Genomic DNA, 12,255 nt, shown 5'->3' with positions numbered 1-12,255 from the left:
ATGGAAGGATGAGATCTAAATTATTTTTAGAAAATTGCAGATAAAATTACCAACAACTAATTAAAATAAGTATACATCAATTTAACTAAATACTCTATCCGATCCTATTTATAAGGAAAAATAGATCAATAAAAATTGTTATAATTAAATCTATAAATTAATATGATACACTTGATTGGTGAGTAATATACCTATAATTTTCCAAATAGAATCTAGAATTTATCAAATGATAGATCTCTCTTATTAATTGTCACGACTCTTTCTCATGCAAGTTCATCCACTCTATTTATAGCCCTCCCTTGCTTTCTCCATCTCATTTTAACAAATACTTATTTAAGTTGATCTCCAATTCTTCAATATATATATATCTGTTTCATGGCTGAAAATTACCATTATGCCACTTATTTCATACTACTACTAATAACCATAACCAATTTAACATCCACCTTAGGAAAAATCGAAAAATGGAAAACTGTAGTACCACGAGAGCATACCATAATTGTTAACACTACTATATCCAACAAATTCCATAACGACCTTAAAACAATCCAAGTTGCTTCCAATGACTATGGAAACATCATCCACGAATTACCATTAGCAGTGTTTCATCCATCTTGTATACAAGACATAGCAACCTTAATCAAAATCTCATACAATAGCTCTGTTCCTTTCACTATAGCAGCCAGAGGCCAAGGTCACTCCACTAGTGGACAAGCCATGGCACGTGATGGTGTTGTAGTTGACATGGCTAGCTATAGAAAACAGAGAAATGGGGGTGCAATTAGTGTTTCTGAAGACCCTTTGATTGGTTACTATGTTGATGTTGGTGGAGAACAACTTTGGATTGATGTTTTGTATGAAACGTTTGAACATCGACTTGCACCTGTTTCTTGGACCGATTATCTTTATCTAACGGTTGGAGGGACACTTTCTAATGCTGGAATTAGTGGACAGACATTTCGCTATGGACCTCAAATCACCAATGTTCATGAAATGGATGTCATTACGGGTATGATTGCATGTAATTAAGGAACATTGTTTTTTGTTTCTTTCATTTTTTTTTTAATGTTATTTGTCAATTTTTATTAATTATAGAATACTTACTATCACATCTTTTTAAGTCTTAATTCAAGAAACAAAATATTGATATTGTTATGTTGAACATCATGTTCTTTATTCAAGTCCTAGACCACACAGTTGTATATAAGCTTTTTGTGGTAATTATATAATATCATCTATAAAAAAATATACAAAGTATCACTTAATGAATTTTAAATTGTATGCAGTGTGACGGACTACATTAAGATCGTACAGTTTAAAATTTAATAAAGATTTTGACTAATATTAAATCTAAATCTCATTAAAAATTGAACTATCTGATTTTGATAGAAACATTCGGAGTAACGTAAATGCATGCACTCATAGAGTTACAATTACAAGTGCACACAACCCACATCCATTACTTATATTAAGAGATTGTATATTGGATCTCCTACAATGTCGTTTATAAGTTATTCTATAAGGCCAATGCTAAAAAAAAGTTGATATACTGCAAAAATATATAAACGGAAAAAATATAAGTAAATTCTTAAGTACCCATGTGTTTATAAATTGATTACCGTTATCTTTAAAACAAAATCAATTCAAAATTTAAATTAATTAAATATAAAATAATAACGTGTTTTCACATAATGAATTGTTAAATATCATACTTAATCAAACTCCGAGTGATCAATTTTAGTGGAAGAATAATGTTCATGAGGTATTGTACGTACTAATAGTGGAAAGAAAAAATTATGCATAAGGTTATGTCATATTTTAGTGTCATTCATCCGTGTAGACCTAAAAATGCGTTGAAGTAGCTAGTTTGTAAATTCACTAATAAAACGACACGTGTCATACTTGTTCAACTAAAAAAAATATAGACAAATGATTTAGTAAATTTAGTTATTATTAATTAATAGAACTTCTTCAGCATTGATCAACTTAACATGATATTTTAAAAAATTACATGTTTCGTATATACTTAGCGTAGTTGTTGGGTTCTAAAAAGGAGTAGTCTTTGTCTATAATATAGGTAAATGTTTCCACAAGTTAGAATCAGTTCACACGTTCCTAGTCATCTATTCTTGTCAAATTAACTGTATGTTGGTCCAAGTCTTAATTATTAATTCGTCAATCCCTCACATAGAAAATCTAAATTACAAGTACTAAGAAGCAGCATGCATGGAAAAACATACCGTTATTGATGTATGAATGCATGTTTCTTATTAAAATATTAAATTAATAAATATATAGTTGTTTTCATCTAGTAGGTTTGGTTGGAAAAGGGGAAGGATCTAATCTTAATTTCGCATTTAATAATATATTGGCTATTTGGGATGCAAGAAATGAGAGAATATTTTCATATTCACTTAGTGGTGGAAAAAAAGTACAACTGAATTTTTTTTTTTCTTATTTGGGTTGAGTTTCACTTTCCGGTTTTATAATTGTTTAAAAAATAATAATGTTTTGGATTTGGTTTAGGAAAAGGAGATTTGGTAACGTGTTCTTCTAAGAAGAATTCAGAGTTATTTCACGCGCTTCTTGGAGGCTTAGGACAATTTGGGGTTATAACAAGGGCAAGAATTTCTCTTGAACCAGCTCCCACATGGGTACGTTTATACAATTGAAAACAACTCATTTGTCTTGTAGTTGCTTTTTTTCCTCCAACAATATTATACGTATCCCGAATCTAGTTGTCATATGTTTTACCACATCATAGCTACGTGTCCTTGTCTATGTTATCATTTTGGTCATATATTTCCCTCTATGATGTTCCATGTTCATCCATGAAAGACCTTTTCACTAATATGATAATAACTTATAACTTTTTTTTTCCTACTCAATAGGATCATGAATGAGCTATACATACATAAGAGTTTGCAGTACAAGCGAATTTTTTCTTAACAACAATCACTTTATTGACAATGTGCATATAGGAGCAAATAAGATTTATTTATTTTTTTCAACAACATCAATCATTATTACTAGAAAAATGACTTTTTTTTTTTCATGTCGCCATAAATAATACGATTTTTTAAGAACATAACTTATTACAACTTTTTGGCCACACATATCATACTCTGTCTAAAGAGTGGTTCAAATAATTTATTGGAAGCTGACACAAGAGTGTCCATAAAAGCATATCAAAAATAATAGTGGTTGTGAAATATCAGCAATTAAAAAATTTACACTTGATTTTAATTTTTAATTAATTATATAAATTTTTTAACTATTATTTTTGTTTATATTTTATTTCATGTGGAATATGTGTTAATATAAAACTAATTCATTTCTAGAAACTATCTTATATTTTGACATTAATTTATAATTAATTTTTTTATGTGAATAAAATTAGTCAATATTAACGTGGATAGCATAATTATAAATAACATTAATATTAATATATACATAAGAAATGATTATATCAGAAAATATTAAAATTTGTAAATATAATATCGATAATATTAAAATTTATAAATATAATCAATATAATAGTAAATTTTAATTAATTCAACAGTTTATTTTAAAAAAATAATTAATTATCTTTTAAATAATACTGAATGAGTGCAATCAATAACTATTCTGGTGTAACTATATATATTAATTAATTAAGGTGCACACTCTAATTTTGTTGGATATTATATCCAACATCCAATCATTTGATATCATCCCATTTTTTTAAATTTAGTTGTTTTAAATTTAATTTAATTTAAATTTTAAATTAATTTTATCTTCAAGTATATAACCAAAAAAACTATAATGTATCGAAAATTACCATTAATTAATTGATTATTAGTAATGATACATTTATGTTGGCATTATTATGCAGGTTAAGTGGGTGAGAGTGCTTTATAGTGACTTTTCTGATTTTACAAAAGATCAGGAACGATTAATATCGATCGATGGAAGTACAAAAAATATTGAATTGGATTTTTTGGAAGGAATGCTGCTAATGCAACAAGGATCCATAAATAATTGGAGATCCTCTTTCTTCCCTCTATCTCACCATTCTAGAATATCCTCTTTAATAACTAAGCATAACATCCTCTACTGTCTTGAATTGGCTAAATATTATGATCATCAATCCGAGAAAATGGTCGACAAGGTACATACCTTCTATAACATAATGACATGTTTTTTAAGTAAATAATTAATCTCTAAAATCTATATAATTGACAATATTTTAGTGGAGTCTCTCTTCTCAATTAATTTTTTTCATTTATATAACTTAAACCGGATACTGTAATTAAAAGTTTCGAGTTCAATTTTACTCAGATTAATATATTAATTTTTTTTCCAGATGGGCCTAAAATTTGGGCCTTTACCATTGGGTTGGCCGGCTCACTAATCCTAGATGTTGAATCTTTAATAGCTTTATATACCAAAAGATTGTAATTGCACATTGTTGATAAATATCAATAATATTTATTTTTTTTCTTTGTTTATGTAGGAAATTCAAGTTTTACTTCAAGGATTAGCTTATATCCCTGGACTACATTATGAGAAAAATGTGTCATATGTTGAGTTCTTGAATAGAGTCCGAAGTGGAGAGTTGAAACTTCAGTCACAAGGACTCTGGCATGTTCCTCATCCATGGCTTAATTTGTTTGTACCAAAATCTCAAATCTTGGATTTTAATTCAGGTGTATTCAATGATATAATTCTTAAAAGAAACATCACTAGTGGAATTGTCCTGATTTACCCCATGAATAAAAGCAAGTAAGTCATTACATTTTTTGTATGCAATGTATCCTTCTTTTTAGCTTTAAATGTGTTTTTTATTCATGCAAATAAATAAGTTTTTGCTTTTATATATATGTAAAATATTTAATATTAGCCTCTAAAAAAATGGTTAAAATGAAAATGAATATATTTGTAATGACTAAAACCAAAAAATATTTTAAATTTTTTATTGGAATTAAAAGCAAAAAATTATATTTTTACAGAACAGAGTAAAAAGTAAAAACATAAATGTAAATCTTTTTTATTTAATTTACTAATTACTCAGTCGTTTAATTTGTTGTTTTCAATTATTATAATTATAATTTATAAGAAGGATATAAAGTTAGAAAATAATAGTTGTTAACTACATGAAATTTAACTATAGGTGGGATGATAGGATGTCAACAATTACACCAGACGAGGATGTTTTCTATGCGGTTGGATTTTTACACTCAAGTGCGTTTAATAATTGGAAAGCATATGATGCTCAAAACAAAGAAATATTGAAGTTTTGTAATGATGTTGGCATTAAGGTTAAGCAATATCTTCCCAACCACAGCACAGAGGAACATTGGAAAAACCATTTTGGCACTAAATGGAGGACTTTCTTGGAAACAAAACTTTTGTTTGATCCGAGAATGATTCTATCACCTGGACAAAAAATCTTCAACGACAATACCAATAAAATCTGTTATAGTCCATATGAATAGATGAATTTTTTTATATAGTTCCTGGATTAGGATCCTCTCCATTGTACTTTTCATTTCATTTTCTCTCTCATGTTAGATGGTTGAGATTCCACTAGAGAAAAATTGAAAAAAATCTTTATAGAGATATGATCCATTTACATTTTTACTACGATATAGGTTTATACAAGATCTACTTTAGATATGTTATAGATTGTTAATCATATGTACATGGGGCATAAATTTTTTAAGAAGCAAAAATGTATTAATAAAAAAATATTCCCTGCAACTTTATAAATATATGTATATAACATATGTATTTTTTTTTTGGGGTACATACTACATAGTACAACTTAATTTTAAAATGAGAACAGAAATATGTAGTGACGTATGTGCAATGTGTTATATATAGATTTATTCGATCTTGTTAAATAATTTTGTTTTTTTACTGAATTTAGTAAAATAACTTGTTTCCCATACTATACATATGTGCAAATATTTAATTATGACAATAAAACATACTATTTAACTGTTTAATTATTCTGTACAACAAGTTGATAAGAAAAAAACTAGACACATATAGTTTATTTTTAATTTAATTGAAAATCCTTTGTCCAGGTGACAATATTTTGTTGGGATCAAATTGAGCTTTTCTTTTCTCAAAATCTTCCCATTTGATGCCAAAATGTTTCACCCAATCTTCGTGTGTTTTGTTTAGGGGAAGATATTGTTTGATCCCTATACCAACATCATTACAGAATTGTAATATTTGTTGGTTTTGTGCTTGAAATTCCTCTAACTTTTCAAATCCACTTGTACGCAAAAGACTCACAATGTAGAAAATTTCTTCATTAGGGGTAACTGCAGACATCTTATCATCCCACCTGTAAATTAATCCAAAAACATATAACCTTATGATTTTAATTCATTAATTGAGTTAAATAAAATTTTAGTCTTTATATAATTTTAAAATTTTGATTGTAGTTGCTATACGAAAATTTGTTTCATTTTTTTAATCTTTATTTTTAAGTCAACTCTTATTTATTATTTAAATTTTTGAATTATTTTTTAGATATATTTAAAATATTAAAAGAGCATTTTTTAAATTTTTTTTTGAAAAATGAATAACATGAATTTTTAAGAGTCAAAATCTTAAAAATTCATGTTTCATTGACCATTGATTAAAAAGTTCGATTTTTTTCTGCAAAAGATATATTTATAACGTCTGAAATACAACTGCAAAAAAATTATTAAAATTTAAAAAAATATAAATTAATTGACTTACAAAGACAAAAAAAAAAATTAAAAAAAATGAGAATTAGGATTAAATAATTTTTTTTATAAGGTCTAAAAACTAAGTTTGAAAATTTTATAGAAATTAAAAAACTTATTTAATTTTAATTATTTAATTATTTCAATTCATGAATCTCACAAAACTTACTTTGTTCGGTTCATTGGATAAACTATTACGAGTCCTGCAGAAATATTTTGTCTAAGGATAATTCCCTTAAAGACACCTTCATTAAAATCTGATATTCTTGATCTTGGAACAAAGATGTTTAACCAAGGATGTGGAATATCCCAAAGTCCTTGTGCTCTTAGTGCAAGCTCATCAAAATGTACTCTATTCAAAAACTCTTCATATGACACATCCTTTTCGAACATAAAAGTAGGGACAAACCTTAATTCCTTAACCAAAATTTCAATTTCCTATTCAAGAACCAAGAAAATATCTAAGTTAGTAGCAATATTAATTATGCAAATCAAGAAGAAAGAAAAATAGTATGACTAATTAAGTTAATTACCTGATCAATTTGATCTTGAGAATTATCATCATAATATTTAACAAGCTCAATGATGTAGATGATGCCATATTGTGTTACCAATGAAGTTATGCGAGGTTGATCAATTTCTGGATAAAATGATAGGTCTAGTGGCTGCTGATTTAGCAGCAACATGCCTTCAACATAATTGGCTGCATTAGTTTCATTTCTTCCATTGAATGAGATTAGATGTTCTTGGTCTCCAGAAAATGTAGAGAAATCATTGTAAAGTAAACGAAGCCACTTCACCTGCAAGAAATTAATCAAACATTTGTTTACTACCTCTGTATTTATTAATATGCCTCGATTGAGGAAAAAATGTATCCTTAAATATAAATGTCTTTTTAAATTACTACCGTATTTATTATAATTTAGAGGCTGAAGCAACCTTAAAAAAATAAGGTTTTATATTGTAAAAAACATAGTTCAACAAATTTATAGGCCTAAAACAACCTTTAAAAGTGAGATTTTAAATTGTAAATAAATAAAAATGGCACAATCTAAATTTGAATCATAGAACATATTATAATTACAATTAAAGCAGCAACATAATTAATAATATTATATAAACTATTTAAATAAACATTCTTTTAGTCCTAATTTTAGTGGTTTGACTTTTGGATCGGGCTTGTTTTCGTATTGTCTATGGGATGATTCTAAGAGAAATTTGTAGTCAAACTATATACTTGCAAAAGTTGGAGAATGATATGTAATATAATAAAAGAAAAGACGAGTGCTCAATTTTGAGCTTTTGTTTCTTTTATGGGAAAATTTGTTTAGTTGGAATATAAATTATAGATCTTGGTCGGGACTAACTAACAAGAAAGCAAATGTATTCATGGAATTGATTTTCCTTTTTCAACTACTTAAATTCTAGATAGGTACTCAAAATTCATACTACAAAATGAATAATTAAGAAAATGAATTAAAGAATATGTTAGTTACCCTCTTGGGTGCAGGTCCTAGAGCTATTCTTGCTCGGGTAATAATCCCAAATTGTCCTAATCCTCCAAGAACACCGTAAAATAATTCTGAATTTTTCTCAGCTGAACAAGTCACTAAGTCTCCATTTCCTGTGAAAGTCAAGTATTTTATAATTTCAACATGTATAAATATATGAGTGATGATATTTAATATAAAATAAATCTTTGAAGAAACACAAAAATAATAAAATGTCAATTTATTAGAAGTGGATCAAAAAGTCATCTTCATATTTGATAAAAAATATAAGAGTGAGAATTAAAAAAAACAAATCAAATTAACCAATCGCCACTTTTCAATTAAAAAGAACATTGTTACGTTCCAAATACACACTTCACACCGTTGTGAACCCAAAAAAATATAAAACTTTTTATTTTATCATTCTTCTCTTTGCAAACTGCATTGAACACTTATTATATTATTACACCGTATACTTTTTTTTGCAGCAATTACATTAAATAATGTATCTTTGCATTTTAGTGAAATCATGTGATTTTTTTTTTCTTTTTATTTTTTTTTATTTCGTAATGATGTGATGTGATTTTCTTGCGTCAATAAAATGAGAGCAGCGTGAATGTGTGCATACAATTTGTTGGCTGACTTATTAAAGAACATATTCGAAGCGTATACAACTAGTCAAATAAGATGATGAACAATGTAATATTTCATGTCTTAATTTGATTTAATCATCATTGATATGGAATCTTGGTGAATATATACGGTGAAGTCACGTGACAATAACATTCTTATTTTAATTGTTAATTTTTTTTACAAATCTATTGGTATTTGATAGATTCAAATTTTATAAGATTATCAAAAATTCGACCAATACTATGTAAAGGAGATATGCACCTAAATTAATAATAATTTGAAAAGAAAATATGCATATATAAAAAACAAAAATAGTTATTTCTGTCCAACTCAACTTATATAGACAAATACACGGGTTTGAATTCTATCTTCTCCAAATTTAAGGTGTGTTAATTTAATTATTGTGCTATTTGATTAAAAAAAATTATATATTTTTGCTAAATATCAACTACTCTACTCCATTTTAATAGTATGTCACAACCAAAAAGTTATTAATTAATGATTCGGTTGTTCGTCCAATATTAATAAAAAATCCCTCACCTCCTTTCTAAGTACAAATTAGTGCTAATTTTACTTCTTTTTTTCTTTAGGCCAATGCCTATTATTTTGATTTTTTTATAGAAAGAAAAGGTTTACGTTTGATGGATCCTATGAATACATGCATTAGGATAAATACATATAATATATTTACATATTATTCACTACAAAGTCCTCGTAAAGAAATTACGAAATTGAATTCAAGTTCTTATATATGGGATATGAGCTGATTCGTATAACTACCCACAGTTTTATTAGATTTTACCATGAAAATGCCAAATTTTCCATTACATATGCCAATGAATAGCAAGTGATAAAACTCAACTAGCAAGTGACGTATTTAATTAAACGTTTTCTTTTGATAATTCAATAGACATAACTAGACTTTGAACCTAGCATGTTAATTAATTCCAAAGAAATACTAACTACCCCTACATCAATTTTTAATAACATGGTCAATTTTCACTTCATATAGAGACAAATTTAAAATCTTTATTTCCTCAAAAAAAAGATTTAAAATCTTCTATAAAGATATGATGTGACTTACCAAGATAGCTTTAATCAATGCTGTTACACTGAATTAACTGATTTTGTTGAATAAAACCAACTTGTCTTATTTTCCTTGTTTTTCAATTTATTATCAAGATATTCTAGAACATTTTTGTTGTCACCATATATATATATATATATATATATATATATATATATATATTACTTATTTTTCGTTTAGGATTAATCTACAACAGCTAATTTATTACTTATTTTTCGTGGAGTTTCGTATGCCAATCATTCTTTTATCTATTAAGATTTTGAACTTAAAACAATATTATATTTAAGAATTTAACTTCTTATCCGCTCAAAGTGAAACCAAAACCAGTATAAAAATTTCAATATGATAATTGATTATCTCATGTAATATGAGAGTTTATTAAAATCTCCATCATCTAATTAAAATGCGGGAAAAATTATATAAATGGATAAATGAGATTTAACGGTCGATGGCCGAAAATAAATCAACTATTTAAAAAAAAAAAATATTATTAGCTTCATATAAGAACAAGAAAAATTTTAATGTAATCTTCTTCTTTTTTTTTTATTTAGAATATGTATTGAACTGAGTCTACACTTTCATTCAAAATCTTTTTATTTTTTTTAACAAAATTTTATGCACAACTCTTTAGTCATTAGCTAAGACTTCCTAAATGATAAATCAATTATGAATATTTTTTAGAAGGAAGAACAATCTTTTTTTTTTGTTGTTGTTGGTAAGTGTTGAATCTAGAGTCTATACTTCTATGCAATATGTTTGCTTGCATTTTTCAATGTCAATTTGACTAAAAAAAATAATTTTGACACTTAATATTGTTTGTGTTCTTAAAAAATCTTCAATAAATGCACTTTATTGCATCTTTTTTTTATTTGATGAAAGTTGTTGATGTTGACACAAGATTATTATGAAAGTATTAAAAAAGTTTTAGGTCTTAGTAAAATTTAGTTTGCAAACATGATTATCCATTGTCTCATGGAGTTTTTTTTTTAATCATTATAATAATAAGATGATTTTAACATGGAATTGATATCATGATGAAATGATACCAATTAAGCTTCTAAAAAAAATTTCTTAAGAAAATTTGAGAAAGAATAGCAGAATAATTATCCCATAATAAAATTTACAAAATATTAATATTAAGCATGAAAAAAGTAAACTAGAGATAAATTTTATATTGATCCAATGAGAAAGATAATTACAATACTAGATATAACTAAGTTTATATACCTACACTAGAAGAATTAATTTCTGACTAAAATAAATAATTTATAACCATTTTATATCTCTAATAAGCATTACTCCTCTAAAGCATTTCTTCGAAACAAATAATAATAACTTCTTGTTATATATTTTTATTGTAATGCTTCTTATTATATCTTTGTTCTTCTCTTCCAAATTTTTTTATTTACTTGCAAAATAAATTTATATGCTAGTTCCGTTAATGTTAATGTTGATGTATGTGATGGTGCTGTTTGATGTAATTTCAAAAAACTTATTTTTGTTATAACGTGTTTTTGTGAAAAATCTCACCCTTATCTCATGATAGAATAATAAACTTCATAAAAAATCATAGAATAATAAAATTATTACGAAATTAGTATAAAACAAAATTAATTGGGGAAAAAGCAATTATGGAAAAGAATGATTGATACATACCCGTAACAACATCCAATTCATGAACATTAGAAATTTGAGGACCAAATCGAAAGGTTTGGCCACTAATTCCAGCATTAGATAGAGTTCCACCAACGGATAAAAACAAATAATCAGTCCAAGAGAGTGGTGTTAGTCCACGTTCAAGACTTGCATGCAACACATCAATCCAAATTTGTTCACCACCAATATCAACATATTCATCAAACACAACAATTCCACTCTCATTTGATCTAAACCTATAATTGATCAATTGAGTCATGTTCACCACAACCCCATCATTTGTCATCGATTGTCCATTAACCGAATGTCCTTGTCCTCTTGGAGCTATAGTAAAAGGGAAAGGAAGTGAATTTGAAAATTTTATCAATTTCGATATGGCATTAATTGATGATGGAGCAAATATTGCAAATGGGTTTTGGTGAACTATGTGGCCAAAATCGGTTGAGGCTAATGAAAGGGTCACGGGGTCACGAATAAGCATTTGGAGTATATCTTTTGGTGCATTTAGTGCTGACCATGGTTCTGATATTTGGGTTGTGTGCACTACACTATTAATTACACATAGTAGAATCAAAGCTTTTGAATTATAACTTGCCATAGTTAATTGACTATATTGCCTTTAATGTGTTTATGAGAGTTTTCTTGTTTCTCTTTCTCACCTCTA

General features: G+C 26.8%; 2 protein-coding genes across 2 annotated transcripts; one reads left to right on the top strand and one right to left on the bottom strand.

The window, feature by feature from the left end:
* The first annotated feature begins 333 nt into the window (after positions 1-333).
* On the top strand, positions 334-5,743 carry LOC101506131 (cytokinin dehydrogenase 3-like). Its single transcript, XM_004508182.4, has 5 exons — positions 334-1,009; positions 2,527-2,654; positions 3,875-4,150; positions 4,496-4,764; positions 5,153-5,743. The coding sequence occupies exons 1-5, from the start codon at positions 376-378 to the stop codon at positions 5,475-5,477; spliced, it is 1,632 nt and encodes a 543-aa protein (XP_004508239.1). The 5' UTR covers positions 334-375; the 3' UTR covers positions 5,478-5,743.
* Positions 5,744-5,951: 208 nt separating this feature from the next.
* On the bottom strand, positions 5,952-12,255 carry LOC101493024 (cytokinin dehydrogenase 3-like). The gene is made up of 5 exons (XM_004507879.4): positions 11,592-12,255; positions 8,222-8,349; positions 7,259-7,525; positions 6,895-7,163; positions 5,952-6,337 (listed from the first exon to the last, which is right to left on the bottom strand). The coding sequence occupies exons 1-5, from the start codon at positions 12,187-12,189 to the stop codon at positions 6,049-6,051; spliced, it is 1,551 nt and encodes a 516-aa protein (XP_004507936.1). The 5' UTR covers positions 12,190-12,255; the 3' UTR covers positions 5,952-6,048.

This window comes from Cicer arietinum, chromosome 7 (genome assembly GCF_000331145.2).
Source record: "Cicer arietinum cultivar CDC Frontier isolate Library 1 chromosome 7, Cicar.CDCFrontier_v2.0, whole genome shotgun sequence".
NCBI classification, from domain to species: domain Eukaryota; kingdom Viridiplantae; phylum Streptophyta; class Magnoliopsida; order Fabales; family Fabaceae; genus Cicer; species Cicer arietinum.
Note: the sequence above shows the minus strand (reverse complement) of the source record. Positions and strands in the feature narration are given on the sequence as shown.

Coding starts and splice junctions, on each gene's coding strand:
- LOC101506131 (XM_004508182.4), top strand. CDS start 376: ATGGCTGAAAATTACCATTATGCCACTTATTTCATACTACTACTAATA. Junction 1,010..2,526: donor TGAAATGGATGTCATTACGG/GTATGATTGCAT, acceptor GATTTGGTTTAG/GAAAAGGAGATTTGGTAACG. Junction 2,655..3,874: donor TTGAACCAGCTCCCACATGG/GTACGTTTATAC, acceptor ATTATTATGCAG/GTTAAGTGGGTGAGAGTGCT.
- LOC101493024 (XM_004507879.4), bottom strand. CDS start 12,189: ATGGCAAGTTATAATTCAAAAGCTTTGATTCTACTATGTGTAATTAAT. Junction 8,350..11,591: donor TGAATTGGATGTTGTTACGG/GTATGTATCAAT, acceptor TGACTTTCACAG/GAAATGGAGACTTAGTGACT. Junction 6,338..6,894: donor TATCCAATGAACCGAACAAA/GTAAGTTTTGTG, acceptor ATTAATTTACAG/GTGGGATGATAAGATGTCTG.